We start from the raw sequence: 21,784 nt of genomic DNA, 5'->3' as shown, positions 1-21,784 counted from the left end.
GGAGTGCTTGCAGGGTTTTGCAATGTTAAAATTTCAATGTCTTTATGTTGGGTATATGATATATTCATTTGTATTTGTACTTAAAGTTTACATGTTTAAAAGTTTTTGCAGCACAGACTATTTTTGGGACTAAACTGAAGGTACTTCTCCTGTCTCTACTTTTAAAATGACTGGTTTAGTGAATGGGAAGCAGAAGGCAGCTAAAAACTAATGTCTTAAGGATCAACCCTCTCAGATTTTTTTTCACCTGGTTTTTTATTATAGTAGGCTTTCTACATTCCCACCCTGAACTTCCCAAAATGGTCAGGGCCATAGCACTAACCATTGTTCACTTTACAAAATAAGAGCTTAGTAAATAATTGTCCTTAAAAATAAATGTCTTCTTGGGTCATTGTAAATGTTTTAATAATCATCATTTACCTCTGAGTTGCACTTTTTTAAAAGTATTTACATTATTTGATAGGTTCCTCATGAGTTTTCACCTGCAGAGAGGTCAACTGTTATCTTCCTCTTATAGATGAGAAAAAGATGGCTCAGAGGCTCAGAGAGATTGCCTAAGGATATGTGAATGTTAAACCCAGGAAGGGAATTTTATTTTTCCTGACTTTTGCTTTAAAGTACTTTAACTTAAACCAAAGAAGAAAAATATTTTGTTCAGATGATGTATTGATCCTAGCCCAGTTAACAAAGGAGGAACATCGTGGTGAAAGTCAGCCCATAATGTGGAAGGTGGCCTTTTGCTTGGCTGTGGTCTGCCTTTGAGAAACAGCTGAATATTCTGTACTCTGGTGTCTCGTTTATTATAGGCCCTTATGGGAGTTGATGTTCTCTGTCCTTTGGAACTAAACCTGCCATCTTGGGTCCTAATCTCTAGCCCAGGGGTCCCCAAACTACGGCCCGCATGTGGCCCCCTGAGGCCATTTATCCGGCCACCGCCACACTTCTGGAAGGGGGCACCTCTTTCACTGGTGGTCAGTGAGATGCATCCCGTGATCGGCGGCGCTGCCACATACAGTATTACTTCCGGTGACGCGGGATGTATGCTTCATGGCTCCGGAAGCATGTCATATCACTTGTTACCACTAGCAGTGACAAATATGGAACCGGACATTGACCATCTCATTAGCCAAAAGCAGGCCCATAGTTCCCATTGAAATACTGGTCAGTTTGTTGATTTAAATTTACTTGTTCTTTCTTTTAAATATTGTATTCCTGTTTTGTTTTTTTACATTAAAATAAGGTATGTGCAGTGTGCATAGGGATTTGTTCATAGCTTTTTATAGTCCGGCTCTCCAACGGTCTAAGGGACAGTGAACTGGCCCCCTGTGTAAAAAGTTTGGGGACCCCTGCTCTAGCCTTGTATCTGCAGCCACTTGCCACACTGTAACTATCGCCTTCCTTTCTAGTGTCTCCTTGTCTTCAGGACAAAACCTATTCTTCCCCACTCCAAAACCATTAAAAAAAAAATAAATTATTATTGTAAGGCAGCAATTTAAAAAAAATATTATATGTTAACGTTTTAGGCAATCATGAAAGCAAGATTTCCATTGACATCTTCTTTAGATTACCTTGGATTTGGTGACTCATTTGAAATTTTCCAATTCACAGTTTGCCCTGGTCCTCACTCTGCAGGGTAGAGATAACAAGTCTTAAGCAGTGAGGGGCCACATGACTGGACTGCCTTCTAGTTTATTTCCAGGTGTACCTAGCTACTCGCCCGTGGAGCCACCTAACGACCTATCCATTGCAGTGGATCTTGTGCATAATGCACCCACACCTTTGTATCAAATGAAGCAAAAATAAGCTGTGTTTAAAAAACAAAAAAAAAACAAAACAAAACTGTAGAACATGTGCTCAGATTTCCGATTCATTTCCTCTTTACTCTTACAACTACATCATCTTCCAGCCCACCGCCAGCTGCAAATATATGTGTTTTTCTCCCATATTTAAGGATTATTTTGTGCTTCAGGATGGCTTTCTGGAGGTGAAGGAAACTTGACCAATGTGACCAACAGATGTTTTAAGTGATGGATGGAACTGAGGAAAAGCCTGATTCCTTAGCCCAGTCTTTAGGATACTGTGCCAAACTGCGCCCCCTAGTGACTGTTTAGAGCATTGCGCAGTCAGGTCCAACTGTATATGTATGTTTATACTGCAGCTGTTAATGCCTATGCTCTGTTTTTAGAGATGAATACGAAGAAGATGGATTCTGTCAGCCATACAGAGGGATTGCATGTGCAAGATTTATTGGCAACCGTACTGTCTATATGGAGTCTTTGCACATGCAAGGGGAAATAGAAAATCAGATCACAGGTAGGTAAAACCAATGCAATTCTATTTATACGTTGAATAACTATTTTTCTCACCAATAGTTTTCTTGAGTCTCTCTGTTGACAAAGGTTTAGGCTACACATAGGGATTAGGAACAGGACCATAAAGAAGTATGAGAGATGATCTCTGGGCTCTGGAATTTACATTAAAATAATTTATTGAAGGTTGCTCTTAGGGGAAAAGGAAGCTTAAAATGCCTCACATTCATTTAACACACAGTAAATATTATCAAATGTTTTTGGTGTACCAGGAACTGGGCTGGGCCCTGGGGTTTATGATGGTATGGTGAATAAGCCAGGTTGTCTCTGCCCTCACAGAGCTTACTATCTGGAGGCAACATCATGTAGAGTAAAAGGGAATATTTAGAGACTCAGAGACATGAACAAGAATGTGATGGCAATGGGGGTGGGGGGATGGGGCGAGGAAGGAGAGAGGGGGTGGGGGAGGGGAGGGGCACAAAGAAAACCAGATAGAAGGTGACAGAAGACAATTTGACTTTGGGGGAGGGGTATACAGCACAATCAAATGTCAAAATAATCTGGAGATATTTTCTCTCAACATATGTACCCTGATTTATTAATGTCACTGTATTAAATTTAATTAAAAAAATTTTTTTAAAAAGGGAATATTTAGAGTCTAGAATTCTGGATGCTAATCCCAAAACTGCCATTACTGTTACTTTTGGGAAATCTTTTACTTTCCATAAAAATCTTTTGTCTTCATTTGCAAAATGAGTGATGAGGCAAGATGATCACAGGTCTCTTCCTGCTCTAGCTTTCTATACTGTACCCATCATTTTTCTGAATTGAAAGTGTTTTTACCAGAAATCTAATAGTGAAATGTTTTAGCACACAGGAGTTAGGTAGTATAGACTACCTTACATGATTTTGCACACCTAGTTCTGGTGGTTATAGCTTTCTTGTACCTCTTTTGTTAGTGTGGTTAATTATGCCTCTGTGCTACATACGCTTGCAAGCCATTAAAATTACATGTATAAGATTCTGATAAGGCCCTGGCCTGTTGGCTCAGCGGTAGAGTGACAACCCAGCATGTGGAAGTCCCAGATTCATTTTCTGGTCAGGGCACACAGGAGAAGCGACCATCTCCTCCTTCTCTTTCTCTCTCTCTGTCTCTTCCCCTCCTGCAGCCATGGCTCAATTGAATTGGGCGCCTCATCCCCTGGCACTGAGGATGGCTCCAATGGAGCCTCTGCCTCAGGCACTAAAAATAGCTCTGTTGTGAACATGGCCTTAGATGGGCAGAGCATCAGTCCCAGACAGGGGTTGTCAGGTGGATCCTGGTCCAGGAGCATGTGGGAATCTGTCTCTGTATCTCCCCTACTCATACTTAGAAAAGCAAATAAATAGAAGATTCTAATAAGGTTGCCAACTTTAGCAAATTAAAATACAAGACATCCTGTTACATTTGCATTTTCAATAAACAACGAGTAATTTTATAGTGGAAGTATGTCCCAAATCTTTATCTGAAATTCCAGTGTAACTGGATGCCTTGGAGTTTATCCGGCAACCCTGAAATCTAAGAGAGGCAAGAACCAACCCAAAGTAGGAACTTAGAGCAGCAAAAAATTCAGAAACTGTCCTGCAAGGAATTTGAAGGAACAAAGAGGTGGCAGTGGGAGCAGCTTAACCTGTAGAATTAACAGTAGGAAGATGTAGTCGCTACTTGCTGAGGCCCTTACGCTTTCAAGGGGAAGGATTCTGTGAAGTAGGGCTGATGGGTAGGGGCTGCCCAAGGCATGTTTCAACCTAATATGAGAACATTTAACATATGTTTTTACTAAGTATTCATGAAAACAAATGGGAATTCTGTTATAAATAATTGGTCACCTATTTGTAATAATCCTTTCAAACATTTTCAATGGACATCACTTTACTGGAAAGTGTTACAGTTAAAAAAAAAAAGTCCCTTTAACTTTGTTTAGCCCAGCTTTTCTCAAACGTGGAATCTTAGTTTCTCCAACCCTAGTCATATTCTACAGAATTATTGTTCCGAGGAACGTTTTTTGGGAAACAGTGTACCAACAGCCTCACGAGCTGCCTCGTGAGTGAGCTCTTTGTCATTGGAGGGATGCGAAGGGGGGCTGGTGCTCAGTTTGTTCTTGGAGACCATACTGGCTATGAGGTTAGGCTAAGCGACCGCTAACATTCTTCAGTACTCACTGGAACAACTGAGCTCTGCTCATTGAGAACTTCTGAGTGAGTCGCCTCCTTTTCAGAAGATGGAGTAGAAAGTATTCAAGCCACAAAGAAATTAAGTTACCCAAAGTCATCCACCAACTAAGGAGGTGAAACAACAGACCTAGTCCTGTGCTCAGGCGCGGCCACTGGCAAGCTCTGCTCTACAGCTGTCAAGTGTTTTAGAAACCCCACAAAACTAATAAAAAAAAGTACCGGATGAAACATACAGTTCTGTTCCTTTGTAGTAAAAATGAAAAATATAACGTACTTTAACCTAATTAATTCTTTTTATTAGGAAACGGTACACATGTAACTTAATCCTGTTTTTTTAACTTTGTAGTCAAAATGATTTTTTCCAAGCCAGTGAAAGTAAGCTGCTCAGACATCTGAAATGAATCTCCTGCTCTTGGCCTTGTCTGTTTGAGCACAGCATATTCCTTCCAATGTGTTTATAGCTGATATTTGTTGCCTAGATAACCAAAGATAAACCCTGGCCCTCGGGAGCTAATAACTGTGTTTGTTTTCCAGCTGCCTTCACCATGATTGGCACCTCCAGCCACTTATCTGACAAGTGTTCTCAGTTCGCCATCCCTTCCCTGTGCCACTACGCCTTCCCTTACTGTGACGAAACCTCCTCCGTCCCAAAGCCCCGTGACTTGTGTCGCGATGAATGTGAAATCCTGGAAAATGTCCTGTGTCAAACAGAGTACATTTTTGCAAGATCAAACCCCATGATTCTGATGAGGCTGAAGCTGCCAAACTGTGAAGATCTGCCCCAGCCAGAGAGCCCCGAGGCTGCAAACTGTATCCGGATTGGAATTCCCATGGCAGATCCGATCAATAAAAGTAGGTGTTAGCCCCTGACCCTTTGTGCCGCCCTGGGGGCTAGCAGCCCTGTGGCACAGTAAAATCTGGACTTTGATACATAGTAACAGTTTCTGCTGGTATTCCGATTACCTTCCAATGGGCTAAGTATTGTACATACCCTTCATGAAGATAATAATTTTAAAATATGGTAGCTGGTTCCTCAGTGACTTAAAAATAGAATTACCACATGACTCAGCGATGCCACTCCGGGGTTATCTACCCAAAAGAATTAAAAATAAGTGTTCAGACAAAAAAATCACATGCAAGTGTTCATACCAGCTTTATTCATATTAGCTAAAAAGGCGGAAACAACCCAAATGTCCACCAGTGGAGAAGTAGATAAACAAATTGTGGTATATCCACATAATGAAATATTATTCATCCATAAAAACAAGTAAGTATTATCTGTAAACAGGAATAAATATTATTCATCCATAAAGAGGAATAAAATGAATTATTACTCTACCATAAAAAGGAATAAAACCTTGCTACAACATGATTGAACTTTGAAAACATTATGGTAGTGAAAGAAGCCAGACACTGCAGTATGACTCCATTTATATTAAATGTTCAGAATAGACAAATCCATAGAGACCAAAAAAAAAAACCCCAAACACCCAGATTAGTGGTTGCCAGAGGCTGGGGGAGGGGGGGGAGGGTAACAGGGAAAGACGGCTCAATGAGTATGGGGTTTCCTTGTGGGATGATTTAAGAGTTCTGGAACAAGATAGTGTGGAGGTTGTATGATATTTTGAATGTTTGCAATGCATTGATGGTAAATTTTATGGCGTGTGTATTGTACCACAGATTTGAAGGTAATATGTATCCAAGGCTGGCCTCCTCCCCTGTCCTCTCACTGCCATCGAGCAACGGCTTTCCTCTGTGCAATTCCCATTCATCTAGAATTAACCTCATTGGTAATCCTTTTTCATTTCCTTTTGGTAGTTCATACTATTTTTATTAGTTAAATAACTTAATGCATCTAAAATGCTTAGAATTATACTTAGCACATAATAATGGTAATATCATCATTATTACTGTTATTACTATGAGCTTATCATTACCTCTCTAAATTTCAATTTATTTCAACTCCTTAGATTTTCTCCAGGGCTGCCAAGTAATAGACACCCTGGTCACCTGGGAGGAGTATTTAATCAGACCTGCTTCTCAAGGGTGTTCAGTCCCATCAGTACAGAAATGGCCTTAACTCCTGTTAGAAACCAATAGTGCACTGCCCCTAAATAAACATTCTCTGTGAATTAGGTTTCTTTTTTATTATTATTAAATTGTTCTTTTTTTCTAATTGAATTTTATCAGGCTGACACTGGTTAACATAATTATACAGGTTTCAGGTGCCCAATTCTATAACAAGTCAGGTCTCCATCCATCAGAAAGACCCTGAATAGTCAGTCACAGCAACTTAGGAAAGAACAACAAAGTTGAAGGAATCACACTACCTGATATCAAACTATACTACAAGGCCATAGTAACCAAAACAGCATGGAACTGGCATAAAAGCAGACATATAGATCAATGGGACAGAATAGAGAGCCCAGAAATCAGCCCACGCCTATATGGTCAATCAATATTTGGCAAAGGAGGCAAGAGCATGCAGTGGGGTAAAGACAGTCTTTTCAATAAATGGTTTTGGGAAAGTTGGACAGATACATACAAAAAAAAATATGAAACTAGACCACCTTCTTACACCATACACACGAATAAACTCAAACTGGATTAAAGACTTAAATATTAGACACAAAACTATAAAAATCCTAGAAGAAAACAGCCAGTAGAACCTCTGACATTTCTTATAGAATAAGATTCTATATCACATGATTCAAATCTGAGGCCATCAAGCAGAAGTGGAAGAAACAGTTTAGCTTGAACCTTCCCTGGACCATTCACTAGGAAATTACTTCTATGCTCCATTTCTGATTTTTTTTTTCTATGTTCAACATTTAAAATACTTGTGGAGTACTGTTTTTATTCCTGAAGCATAAGCTTTACATCCTCCCAGGAATGTAGCTGCAAGGCAGGCCCTGTGCCCCAGCCCAGCAAGCAGGGAGGCGGCCCACAGTGGCCCCTGACTGGCAGGGCAGCCTTGGCCATGAGGTTAATTGCACATCCTGCATCCAGAAACTGCTGTCTGGGAGCTCCAACATCCCCTCTCCTTCCTTCTCACAGTTTGAGCTTTTCTATTGTGTTTTTCAGATCATAGGTGCTATAACAGCACAGGTGTGGACTACCGGGGCACCGTCAGTGTGACCAAGTCAGGGCGCCAGTGCCAGCCGTGGAACTCCCAGTACCCCCACACCCACACCTTCACTGCCCTCCGCTTCCCGGAGCTGAATGGAGGACACTCCTACTGCCGCAACCCAGGGAATCAGAAGGAAGCTCCCTGGTGCTTCACCTTGGACGAAAACTTTAAATTTGACCTGTGTGACATCCCAGCATGTGGTAAATAGCAAGTCATTGCATTTATTATAGTCCAATCAGCATTAGAAGAGCCCATTCCATCCTCCTGTCCTTAGGAGAATCCTAGGAGGGGCCAAGGAGATTGATGGTGTTTGATCTCACACTATGTTTCTAGGACAGAAGGACCGTGTTGTTTCGCCATAAGACACCTCTTAGGGTACCAGAGCACACTCTCAAGGAGTGAACTGCTTTTATTCCTGCAGCCATTGTGTTAGTGGGTATGATAGGCCCCATCTCTTCAGAGGCACAGGGGAAACAGCTTAGCACAATCACTCATGTAGAAAAAGACATTACCCACAATGGTCCATGTCCAAGTGCACCTTTGCAGTGCAACAGGTGTATTGGAAGCAGAGAAAGAACTGTTTTCCCTGTGTCCTCGAGAACACCCACAAGATAGGAGCAATTTGCAGCTGTTACTCAGGTACACCATTTAGGGAAAACTGTGAATAAGCTGTGTCCTCTAGCTCATTCTTTTACTATAGAAGTATAGAAAGAAAATGAAATTTCTGAATCAGTTTGTTCCTTTTTCTCTTTTCTTTTTTTTTTTTTCTTTTCAAGTGAGACAGACTCCCACATGCACCCCAACCGGGATCCACCTGGCAACCCCCATCTGGGGCCAATGTTTGAATCAACCAAGCTATCCTCAGTGCCTGTGGCCAATGCTCAAACCAGTCGAGCCACTGGCTGCAAGGGGGAAGAGAGAGAAAAGCAGGAGAGGGGAGAAGAGAAGCAGATGGTCACTTCTCATGTGTGCCCTGACCGGGGATTGAACCCGGGACTACTGCACGCTGGGCTGATGCTCGATCCACTGAGCAAACTGGCCAGGGCTCGGTTTGTCCCTTTTTCTAGAAAATATTTGGAGGGTAGAAAAAAGAGAATGAAAATGTTGATGAAACCTGGAGTTTGGTTCTCTTTTTGGGACTGATTCATCTTTCTGATCCTAGTTCTCATAAATAATGTCAACCATGTTTCCCAGGCATAATGGGACACTCAGGGTGTCTGGGAAAGTCATAACAGTAAAATGGAGATAATAATGATATATGCCTAGGGTTTATGGTGAGAATAAATGAGTTGTTAACTGAAAAATCCTATGATGTCAGGAAGACAATAAATGCTTAATAACTATTATCATAATTATTATATAGTCAGTATATAAAAAGAAATCTGTTATCAGTAGTATATAATATATGTCTATAGAGGAATTTGCTCTCAGTTTACCAAATATTGTTTGAGAGCCCACTATAGAGTAGAGGGGTTGAAAGAGGAATAAAATGTGATTTACATTACAGCCACAATCCAATGTGTATGAGACAATAGAAATCAGCACAAATGTATAGAAGAGGAAGCCAAAATAGCCTAGAGAGGTCCATAAGAAAAAGCAATAAAAATATTAAAGAGAACCCTTAGTGATAAAAATTTGGGAAACCATTATTCTACAATTTTATTCTTATGTGTTACTTGTTACCATATTGTCTTCTCCTGCAAAATGGTTTTATGGATTGTTAAACATGCCAAGTTTGAGAAAGAGGTGACCAGACCCCTTTTGTCTTGCTGGGCTTTAAAATGCCTTCACATGTAGCATGAAGAACAAATTATGAAGTTAACTCTTTCAGAGTCACCATTGGAAACTTCAAAGTAAACTATCCTGTATTTTTCAATGGTTCTCAATTTATGACTGTTTCTGCATGCTATACACAGCATTAATAGGAAAGGGATAAAAATAAAATATAGACTTACAGTGATTTACTTGGTTGCCCCATCCTTATTTTAAACCAGGTAATGTACGAAGCTCTACAGGAGAGCCAAGGATGAAAGCAACATTACTGAGCACTTTGCATGTGCCAGACACGCTGCTTGGGGTTTTCACAGGTTTTATTTAGCTCACCCTCCCACTGTGATAGGTATTAACCTTTGCTGATAAAGAAACTGAGGCTCAGAGAACTCCAAAGTCACCCAGCTAGCTAATCCAAGCCTGTTTTCCCACTACTCTGCAGTGCTAACTCAGGATACTGATGTGTGTTCTTAAGGAGACCAAATGCCTTATTTTAAAGAAGAAACACATTGTTCACTCCACTCTGGGTGAATGCAATTATCCTTGAGGTGACTTCTGACCCTGAATTTCCAACTAGGGAGGTGATTTGCTCATAAAGTAAATGATGTGTTGATAATCTGACTCAAGCTCTATTACAATTTGTTTAAGTCAAAATTCTATACTGAAGAAGTATTGATTTTCATTCCAACGGCCTTCCTGAAAGCAATCAGACCAAACATATTAAAGGAATCCATGAACCGTTTTTCAGATTGTGGACAGAAAGAGAAAGATCACCTATATCTATAAAACACCTACCATGCCTGACCTGTGGTGGCGCAGTGGGTAAAGCATCGACCTAGAATGCTGGGGTCACCAGTTTGAAACCCTGGGCTTGCCTGGTCAAGGCACATATGGTAGTTGATGCTTTCTGCTCCTTCTCCCTTCTCTCTCTCTCTCTCTCTCCCACTCTCTCTCTCCCTATCTTCTCTAAAATAAATAAAGTCTTTAAAAAAAGAAAAACCACCTACCACGTGCATACATGATGCTCCTTGTTTATGTATCCACCCCTTTTAAAACTCATAACCATCCCGTGTGGTAGGTGTTATTAACATAGTCCGTTGTGATTCAGAAGGACTGAAAGACTTGCATAAATTACACAGCTGATGTGACTGGACCTTGAACCATATTCTATCCACGTAGGCTCTAACCAAACTCAAAGCTCGTGCTCTTTTGCCCAGACTCTCTACTACCACCCATTTAAAGATTTTTCAGAAATAAATAAAAGAAAGACAGCAGGCTCAACCTCAGGATTCCAGTATACCAATTTCTGTAATATGATATAACGTGAAAAAAGTATTCCCTTGCTGATGAAGAAGTTTATCATAGTATTACTTGGTGTGTTATTATAGTACTAATCAGTGCAGTGATGTTGGAAACCTTCAGAACATTTCTTTCGGAATATCAATCTACGGAGGACACAGTTAACATTCTAAAGCCTGGTGAATTCTAGTCGTCTGAGAGATAAATTTAGATGAAAGTTAAATCCAGAGATGACAAGGCAGTTTTCACCACTTACAGTAATAATTTTTTTTATATAAAAAAGAACATTTTTATTTCATTTTGAAAGAAAACAGTTCCTCTTAAATTCTTCAGGCCAAGCCACAAATACATTCATTAAAGGCACAGGGAGGCCGTGGCCCCCGGGCTGAGAACAAAAGAGGAGAGCAGGTCAGTGTGGGCTGTTGCTCCCAGACGAGGCTTATTGGATTTGCCCCTCAACAGCCAACCTCTGACAAAATAGTCATAATACAATCCTACTTTATAACGCTTCTTTAGAGCATTTGACTTTTTTCCTCATTTCATCCTTACAAAAGTCGTGAAAGATAAAGTCGGAACTTCTGCTGTATTTTAATAGAAATACAAGAAAACCAAGGCCCAGGGAAGTGGTAGGACTTACCCAAGATAACAAACTAGTTCATAGAAATTAGGTCTCTGACCTCTAGGGCCACTCACTGCTCTTTCTTCTATACCAGTGATTCTTGATGGGGGAAATGTCTGGAGGTATGTTGATCGTTACAACTGGGTGGGGTTGGCATCTGTTGGGTGGAGGCCAGGAATGCTGCTGAACATCCCTGGATGCACAGAACAACCCACAGAATTCTCCAGCCCAAATGTCAACAGCGCCATGGTTGAAGAACCCTAAGGCTGGATAGGAATTATACAGTTTACACTATAGAATATAGTATATTATATATACTGCATAAATTATACAGTTTAGATTACAGAATAGCAATATTATCCAACAGCAATTAATATTTATTAAGAGCTTACAGTGAGCGAAATACAATGCTGAGAGGTTTTTATGCATTATCTTATGTATACTAATGCTATAATGCTACAGGTTGGGTTTTATTCTACCCAAGAAAAGAAAACTGAGACTTAAGTACCTTGTCTATGGCCACATGGTTAATAAGAAGTGGATCCAGTACTCATATCTGTAACCACTCTTTTAAACTCTATGATATATGTATGTATGTTAGTGTGTGTATGTTTAGATAGATAGATAGATAGATAGATAGATAGATAGATAGATAGATAGATAGATGGATGGATCGAGATAGGTAACAAATATTGAGAGTAACTTTTCATTTAACAATGAGTTATAAGCTTGTGGGGCGGATTTGAATGAGTCCGTTCCCATCTCCCTCCCAAATGGCACGGAGTTTCATGAAAATGTTCCTGTATTCTTTAGTTAAATCAAAGTTAAGGATGATTGCAAAATCTCCATGGGATTTCTCATTTTCCTACTGATGGCTTTTGTTTTTGTTTCAACTTAGTAAGGCTAAACAAAGTATAGGCCTAAGTAAGCGCAGGATGTGAGCATTTGGTATAGCTTCTAGAATAAAGGCACTTCCGAACAGTCTGCCACAGATTGTTTAATCTTTGAAATTTCACTCTAAGACTCAATGTAAAATTAAACACAACCAAAGATGTCTGCTGTAGCTTCTGGGAACTGGCTTGGTGAGGAGCATGTGCATGTCCCCAGGCTGCGCTCGGAGAAAGTGAAAGAAGAGAAGATAGTTTGGGCAACACCTGACCTCTAGCCTTCCTGTCTTTTCTTTCCTATCCCAGGCATCTAACAATTAGAGTGCTTAATTATTTATTCAGTCAGCCACTCACTGAAAACAGTGTATATTGAGCTTCTACTGTGCATCAGACTTTGTGAACATGAAGATCAGACCATACCCTCATGTAGCTTACAATCTAGTAGAAGAATCAGATGAAAACATATGAATCGCATTGAGCATCATTGTGTAGTTCCTAGCATTTATGTGTGCTTCTGTTATGTGCTGTGCATTTTAATGATGGATGCTGTTTTTTGATAGTTCTTTACACCAGCCCCTGGCCCATGAATGAACTGGTGCTCAGTAAAATATGTTGAATTAGTTGATCCTCATATTAACCACAGGATAAAGGCATCATCTCCATTTTACTGATGGAGAAACCGAGGCAATGTTGTTTTTACTAAAGCCAAGATTCAAAGCAGGTCCACAGGACTCTAGGTCTCGACCTCTGTCCATCATGCCACAAGTACTTAAAGGAAAACCTTCTCGACTATTCAGAGGAATAACCATTCCTTTGTCACTTTTCTCTTTCTTTGGATTGTTGTGAAGTCTCTAGGTCTCTGAGATGCTGTCCAGTGACAGTCCTCTTTGCAGCTCCTCAGGTTCAGGAATGGAATGCCCCTCCTCCACAGAGACCTCCACTCTGAAAGACCCCAGGGTGCCCCGTCCGCTCTCAGCCCTGATATGGACCAGTTCCCCCGGCAGCTCCGCCCAGGCTGGCGTCTTTGCCCTGTTCCCGTTAAGTCCCAGCGCTCCTCCCTTCCCAGCAGCCCAGGTCCCCGGTCCTCAGACTTGGCCATCTTCCCTGAGATCCTGCCTGCAAACCTTCATTCACTACACTTTCACCTCTAGTCACTGTGGCCCCCTTCCAAGCCAAATACTGCGGGCTGGGTGGAAACTAAGTAGAAAAAGAAACATTTGCCTATATTCTTTCCAACTGGCACCTAGGCACACCCCCAGGTTCACCGTTTCACTGGAGCCCTTATCGTTGCTTCTCTCCACAGCTGTGGGGACGAAGCTATGGAAAATGTCTGTTTCCCCGAGGTCTCCTTTGGCAGTGATCTGGCGATTTCATTTTGGCTGTATTCTACCACGTGACATGTTCCTTCTCTCTCTCCCACTAATTGAAATCCCTTATTTGTTTCTTTCTTGATTTACATGGGGAAACAGAACCTCTATTGGCTTGGTGTTTTTATTTTTAAACCTTGGCCCTTCATTTTACTCTAGATCAAGTCTTGAGGCCACATTTCTTCCGCTAGCTGGGCTAGTGTGTCTGAGCTACCTCTAAGGAAAGGTTTCTGTCTCTACCAAACTGGAATTTCTAAGCAGTGGTGTTGTGTTGACTTCTCAACCAGCTTCCCTGAGGAGTACCCATTGATAAGAAAAGTAGTGAACCATTTGGCTCCATTTGGGAGTTCTGTACCTGGCCTGTTGCTTTTGTATTGATATTTCCTTTTAAGTCCCTGCCTTACAATCGTTTGCCAAAGGGCATGCTGCCCAGTTCTGTGCCTGAATAGCCCTGACTTGTCCCATAATCTTACGAACACCCACCCTGCATTCTGCTGTGTCACAAACCATTTTCTACAACGCAGTGGTTTACAGTCCAGGGCAAGGCAGATGTTTTCCAGATTGCGAGCACTGCAGTTTTTAACTCGCTCTGTCAGCAGCCTTCTCCCATATTTCATAGAAGACCTGTTGTAAGGCAATTTGTCTTTCAGCCATTTCTTCAAACCAAAATTGAACATTACAGTGAATTGGATGATGGGGTGGGGAGCGATGAGGAAGGAATAGAGCATGGCTTTGTATAGTTTGAAGCTTTCCGGAAGAGTTATTTTTATACTACAGAGATTTTTCAAGATGTACTTTGGTCTCCAGTCTTTATACATTTACAACAAAGTAAAGAACAATAGTTACCCAAAACTTATAACTAAGTCATGTTCCCTAAACATTTTTAACCATAAAATAATTCTCTCAAAGCCTTTTTATTCATGGCCCCCAGTACGTATTGAGGCCTTACCCAGTGTGTCGGCTGCTCTAGCAGTAAGCTTTTGGAAGCTCTCAGCAATTTGGGTCAACCACTGTGTCAACAGGAAGTATTCCTTGTCATATCAATCCTTTGGTGACAGAACTCTGATATAATACCACAGGGATTGTTGCTATTGGCTTTGTATCAGTCAAGTTTCTGGCAGGAAGCTAAAGGCACAAGCAAACATCCTAGGAGAATTTTCTAAAGAGACTATTTAAAGTGGTAGGAGAATTAGAGAAAACCAATAAGGTACAGATGCCAAGCAAGCAGGCATGGGAGGCATTACCACCCCGAGCCTGGAAGGTCAAGGGCATGATCAGTTACCCCGTAGTTGAAACTGGAGAGAGAGAGAGCGGTCCAGCGCATGCTGCGGTCCAGCCAGGAGGGAGTCATGGGCACAGGCACATCAGCTATACTCTCTGCTTGCCCTGGACAGCTCTTTTTATTCTGCTAATGCTGCCCATTGGCTGAACCTAACTGGAAGTCAGAGGACAGGGTATCCATTAATACTGTTCGACACATTGAGGTCAGCTGCAGCATGGGGCTGGAGAGACAAGGACTGAAACTGGATCTGGTGAGCTGAGGACACTCTGGGACAATAGTCATTGCCGGCTTTACATCAGTTGCTATATAAGAGAGTCAAAAATAAGGTATGTCAACTCAGTTTATAAAACTAGAAAACCTTGGGAGAAACCATAGATGTCATCCAACCTTTGCTTGAACATCTCCAGAGACCTCCAAAGACAGGGCCATCTCTCTGCCCACAGTGGTTATAGGATGGCTCCCACTACTCTAAACCTGCCTTTGTAAGTGAAAAACTAAAACTTGTATGTAAAATCTCCTGATATTAAAAAAAAAAAAAAAAAAGTTGACCACTAATTAAAAATAAAACAAACAACTAATAAGGAACAAGTCTATGTCCTGTATCTAATTTGTAACCTTTGGTGTCATTTCTCATCCAAATTTGAAGACATCTACACACTCTCCATTTGGCTTTTTCTTTGATCTAAAGAGCATGTAGCTTCTCTAGTCTTTCCTTACCATTCACCTCCTTCTCGGGATGCTTCTTGCTTCTTCAAAGACCTTAAAGAACGTAATTCTTAGAGTAGAAGACATCTGTTGGTGCATTTTTACCAGAACACTGGGAAGAGAACCACGATGCTCTTGATCATGACTCAGTATTGCCAGTGAAGGGTATTTTGTTGCTCTAAGTGCCAGATATGACAAGTATTTTGAGCCATTTCACCATGATATTGCTCAGTCCAACTGAACCTTCAAGTCATTACTAAAACTTAATAGTATTTTCTTTTCTTGCTTTAATTTGGTTTGCTTAATTATGGACTTCTCTAGGTAAGGTCCTTAACCTAACTGCAACCTATAATATTTATTTGTAGAATTTTAACTGTTCATTTTAGGTTATTATTTTAGCCTGTAGTGTAGGATTCTTTCTGTAATCAGCTATCTTTCCTAGATTCAGGCCATTTTCAAGTTGAAAACGTCATCATCAAGTAGCTGATGATAATGTTAAACAGACAGGTTTCTCCAAGCACAGAGCTCTAGAATTTGATGCGATTTGCTGATTAAAACTATCAGGGTACAGGCATATGGTGAATTACAAATTCATCTAATGTTATCTTGCCTTTCATCTTTTGTCCATAAGGATAATCACTTGATCAAATGTTTTTCTAGTTTAAATGTGGTAATCCTGTCAAAAATGAAAATGAAAAAGATTTAATTTAATAAACCTATTGAAGATAAGCCCAGTTAAAAAAGTGGGAAAAGATCTTAAACAGACATTTCTTCAAAGAAGATATACAAATGAGCATATGAGAAGATGTTCAATACCACTAGTCATTAAAGAAATGAAAAACAAAACCACAATGAAATATCATCTCACCCCCATTTGGCTGGACACTATCCAAAAAATAGAAAATAACAAGTGTTAGCAAAGCTGTAGAGAAATTAGAACCATTTTGCACTATTGATGGGAAGGCAAAATGGGGTAGGCACTATAGAAAACTATATGAATGTCCTTCAAAAAATTAAAAATAGAACTAACAGATGATCCAGCCATATCACTTCAAAGGAACTGAAAGTCACACTGGCCAGGTAGCTCAGTTGGTAGAGCACCATCCTGATACATCAAGGTTGCAGGTTTGATCCCCAGTGAGGCCATGTATAGGAATCAACCAATGAATGCATAAATAAGTGGAACAACAAATCAATCTCTCTGTCTCTCTCAAATCAACAAATTTTAAAAAATGTAGAACTGAAAGCAAAATCTCAAAGAGGTATTTGCTCTACCATGTTCAGCATTACTCACAATAGCTCAGATGCGGAAGCAAGCCAAATGACATCAGTAGACAAACAGATAAAGAAATATGGTATTATTCAACGTGTAACCAAGGAAATCCTGTCACATGCAACAAAATGGATAACCTTTGAGAACATCATACTTAGTGAAATAAGCCAGTCATAAACAAATACTATTTGATTTCATTTATCTAAGGGTATCTAAACTAATCCACTTTAGAGAAACAGAGAGTAGAGTAATGGTTGCCAGGGGCTGGGAGAAGGGGGAAATGGGGAGTTGTTCAATGAGTATAGGAATCCAGTTTTACAACATGAGAAAGTCCTGGAGATCTGTTGTATAATGATATGAATATATGTAACACCACTAGATGCTTAAAATTAGTTAGGATGCTAAGTTTCACTAGGTGCATTTACCATACTTTAAAGTATTTAAATTAAAAAGAAAAGATTAGCCCAACTCATTCCTTTTATAGAGGTGAAAACTGAAGTCCTGAGAATTTGCACAAACTTTTAGTGAACTCGGGTGGATTCCAGTTACTGAGATTTTTCTCAAGTGTTTACAAATGGGTTATTGTCCCCTAGTTATTGTGGTTAAAACATTTTCTGAAGAGAAACATTTTAATCACTTTATTTGGCCTATCAGAGTCTTATTTTAAGTATTCACTTGAGAACACGTAAGGCAATAGATCACCTACTTAATATTTCCATCAGTTAGTCAAGAGAACAGATGGCTGGGCCCAGCGTGCCGGCAAAGGCCTCATGACCACGGTTTCTCCTCTGGCTTCCAGGCATATATGCTTAAATACCGCTCCAGCCCCTATCTGCTATAGACCTGCTTATTTTATAGTTTCCAAATACAAAATTGTAGCAATTCCTATTTGCTTTTTTGGGGTTTTAATTTTTTTTCTGACAAGATCATAATTTAATTTATTTAATTTCCTTTGAATCCTAAGGTTCTGTGAGATTTCTTTCCACTTTTGCTGTCTTGCAGATCTGAGCATTTTGTTGTTTTAACTCAAAAGTAATATCCCTGATGATGTTTCATTGTATAAAAGTACCACTTGAATGAGAAATCGTGGGTACCTTGCTATAAACCCAGGATTAGAAAGGAGTATTTTCTCTATTATATTGAATTACTAGTCAAAGTATTGAATATCATTGTAAAAATAAAACAGGAATGTCAGATGTGAACTGCGATACCAAATTGATTTTTAAAAGGAAATTAATCATGTGATCCAGACTAAATTGTTGGTTTCAAAAATCCCAAGCATTTAACTTGATGTAACTAATATGTGCATTTAACTTCTAAACAGTTATTCTAAAGTATTAAAAATCTTTACCGACCCACTTTTCTTTGCCATGCCCTTTGAGGTGTCCATTTCCCTTTAAAGTGCACAGTAAGAATAATGTCCATTGTTCTAACGAATGTGATTGTTTTTAATAATATGATCTCTGCTGGATATTAGCCCTCATTGAGAGGGAAACTTAGACTCTTAAGGAGTTGATGAAAAACAATTCCATATAGTATTTTAACTTTTATTAGTAATTTAACACAGAAAGCATGGAAGTGGTGAGGGCAGATAGGCTTGCATTCCCTCTCTCTAGCTTTGTCAAATTATTTATTCTTTCTCAGCCTCAATTTCTCTAGGTACAAAATCAATATAATACCAAGCCCAGAGTTAAATTGATGAATGAAAGTGCTAGGACATCCAAAAGATCTTGGGCAAATGTTAAGTTTTCTAATTTTCCAGGAGTAATGTTGGTTGTTCTGAGAACTGTTTTTCTATAAAGCTCTTTGAGACAGACATTGACTCCCCTCTGGCGAAATGCAGATTGCTGTGTGGGAAAGAAGGCCTGTTGTATGGCAGGTTTACAATAGTCCTGAAGTTGCTTTCTGTCACTTTCAACCTGACCGTTTTGTTCTGCTTGATTATTTCCCTTGGCAAAAAGACACGGGGCTTATTTGCATATCCTCAGTGTAATCTGAAGGAGCCAAGTTTGACCGAGTTTAAAAGATTTAGCTTCTTGAAGTTTGTTCTCCTGCAGACCTACAGGGGGATTTGTCCCAGACTTCTCATTTACAATCAAAGGCGTTCTGTGAATAATCTGATACGGAATGTACAGGGTAGGCTCCTTTGTTTGCCAGACAGGTGAAAGCCCTGCTTTCTCTTGTTGTCGAAAATCCAAGCCAGAAAAATGACTAGCGTTGGGTTAGTACAAAATGAGCCTCATTCCTTTTGTAATCGTTACCCTCATAATGATTTCACTGAAAATCCAAGAATAACAAGAGAGATTTCCCCCCTTATGGTACTGAGAAATATGAAAGTGTTGTATAATGTTAATAATAATCAGAGCATCCAACAATTGTATGGCAGTTTTCAATTTTCCCAGGTTCTTCATGAACATTATCTCTCCTGTGAACCAAATAAAACTGAATAACTAAGGCAATGGGAGGTCAGAGAGACTGTTTCTTGCTTAAGGTTTATTTAGAATTCCCAGCGTAAGCTTTTATCCCTGAATCCTTTCCTACTCTAAGGGTAAGGGGTAAATACTGAGTGATTGATGTGTAACAGGTACTAGAATAGACACTTACCATGTTAATTTCATTTATTGTTTGTAGGAATTCTATGAAATAGTTATTAGCCTTCCCACTGTACAGATGAGTTTGCTCGGAGAGGCTAGGTGCCTGCGGAAGGTTACATAGAGGATGACAGAGGCAGTCTTCAGAATTTCTGACGCTAAACTGTACACTTCCTTTATGCAGCCACAGTATTTCTAAAGTGGGTGGATTGATGGATCAATGGATCCATGGATAGATGGTAGAGATTTATCTGTCTGTCTGTCTATCTGATAGACACTCTTCCATGTGATTTCTTTCTGTCTGCCCAGCCACAGGCAGGCAGACACAGTTGTTATGAAAGAACTTGAGACCTAGTTCCAAAGACTAGAATGGCCTCCCAGAGGTACCTGGGTTATATGTTCACCTGCCATGGCATAGAAAGTAGGGAGTTCAAAAGTAGCACATGTGGCTAAGCTTCAGTGTTATTCCCCACATTTCAGATCGCCCTCATTCCTCCTACTTGCATGGAACAAGAGAAATCCTACTATGATAAAATAGGTGCAAAACAGCCACTCTCAAATGACTGGCAACGTGGTATAGTAGTTAGAGCAGCGGGTATGAAGCAAGACCAAGAGAGGAGGAGTCCCCGCTTTTGAATTGCTAGCTGTGTGTCCTTGGGCAAGTTACTGAAACGCTCTCCTCAGCTTCCTCACCTGTAAAAATGAAGACAAGGATAGCACCTACCTCCTGGGTTGGTTATGAGGATAAAATGAATGAGTTAATGGAAGATGCTTAGAACAGTACCTGGCCCCTATTAGTGATGGGAGCTAATGATTTTGTGCTAGTAGAAATTATTCAATAAATATTAAAACATTTTTATTATAGTCAATAAGCAGATTTTAGCCCTCCCCAAACCCATCTGTGGGTTAACCCATAGAGCACAGTCCCATCACCCAGATTTGAGTAGCCCTTTGTAACTTCTTGTCTTGAGTCTATTTATGTGGGGAGAAGTTAACAGGATTACTAACTGCTCTATCTCTCTGAACCATAGGTTCCCAAGAAGGTATATGCAAGTAGAAACTATGTGTAGTATATTCCCATTTACATGTACTGGGGAAGCTCACTATTTAAAGGGACTCTTTGGGTCCCTTCACCACCATATTCATACTTCCCTTATAGCATTTCCAACAACATATTGTAATTATCTTTTCTCTTTTTTCCATACTGGACTGTGAGCTCCTTCAGGGCAAAGGACATGTCTTTATTGTTATATTCCCGGACCCTCGAATAGTGCTTGTCAGTAGTTGCATTTGTTTATTGACTTCCTTACTGCACAAGCGGAAGGATGAGTGAATGGATGCATGGTGAATTCTTTTGTTAAGTAAATAATCATCTCTGCAGTTTGTGTCAATCTGAATTTTCACACTTTGGATTTTCTTAAAGCAAGGTAGCTGATGGGGTTATTGGTGATTGGGGCATGTCTTATTATGCAATCCTTCTAAATACCATCCTGCAATTCTTTTTTCTTTTCCCAGTCAGACAATTCATTAGTGATATTATATGCCCAAAGTACTTAGTTTTGAAGGCCAGACTCAAACTGATAAAAAGAAATGTGTACCCGAGGCCCTTTATATGCATTATATTTTTTCTACACAATGGTAGGTACAGTGGATGTATACGATTTCAGAAATACACTTTAAAGTGTTAGCACTCATTATTACTGGGTTCATATGAAACCATTTAAGAAGAATTCTTGAGTTTCAAAAAAGTATCAGGTTATATAGTGGTGCTGTGCTGGAGAGAATTATAGACATTATTCAAAATAAATACTTGACTTTGGTGGATGAGGGACAGAGAGGCCCAGAGAGGTGAATGATTTGTTCAGGGTCACACAGCTCATCAGAGACTGAGCTGGCTTTGACTTCGGGTCCCCATATTCTCAGGACAGTGGGTTTGTGGACACTGGGGCCAGGATTCTTTAGTGATGTTGATTTTGGAAGATGCAGGATGGCCCTGTATGTCCAAACAAGCCCAGACAATGGCATGATTTCTGAAACATTAGGTTGTGGTGTTTGATCTGGGCTGGCGGCCAATGGAAGAAGAGCCCTGTGGTCCACATTAATGCTCTTGGATGTATACAGTCCATTCACATGGCGTTTAACTTTCAAGGTGTTAGAGAAATGCAGGTCTGCCGCTAAAGAGAGGCAACATCAGAGAGGAACCCACACGCATGCGAAGTCTTTATAATTTGCCTCTGCAATTTTTAAACATTTGAATTTTAAACTTTTAAACTTCAATAAATTATGCTGAAGGTTTGATAGAAACAAATTGGAATAAGCAATGATTCTTTTTTTCTCT

At 40.1% G+C, this 21,784-nt stretch overlaps 1 protein-coding gene across 1 annotated transcript in view; it reads left to right on the top strand.

Annotated features, from left to right (window-relative positions):
• ROR1 (receptor tyrosine kinase like orphan receptor 1) overlaps positions 1-21,784 on the top strand; it is a 458,686-nt gene that overhangs the window by 417,749 nt on the left and 19,153 nt on the right. The window contains exons 5-7 of the mRNA XM_066268986.1: positions 2,186-2,313; positions 5,058-5,375; positions 7,608-7,853. Of these exons, the coding sequence (XP_066125083.1) occupies positions 2,186-2,313; positions 5,058-5,375; positions 7,608-7,853 (692 nt within the window). The remainder of the gene's footprint in view (positions 1-2,185; positions 2,314-5,057; positions 5,376-7,607; positions 7,854-21,784) is intronic.

Source organism: Saccopteryx bilineata, chromosome 3 (assembly GCF_036850765.1).
Source record: "Saccopteryx bilineata isolate mSacBil1 chromosome 3, mSacBil1_pri_phased_curated, whole genome shotgun sequence".
In the NCBI taxonomy this organism is placed as follows: domain Eukaryota; kingdom Metazoa; phylum Chordata; class Mammalia; order Chiroptera; family Emballonuridae; genus Saccopteryx; species Saccopteryx bilineata.
This window is presented reverse-complemented; position numbering and strand designations above follow the sequence as displayed.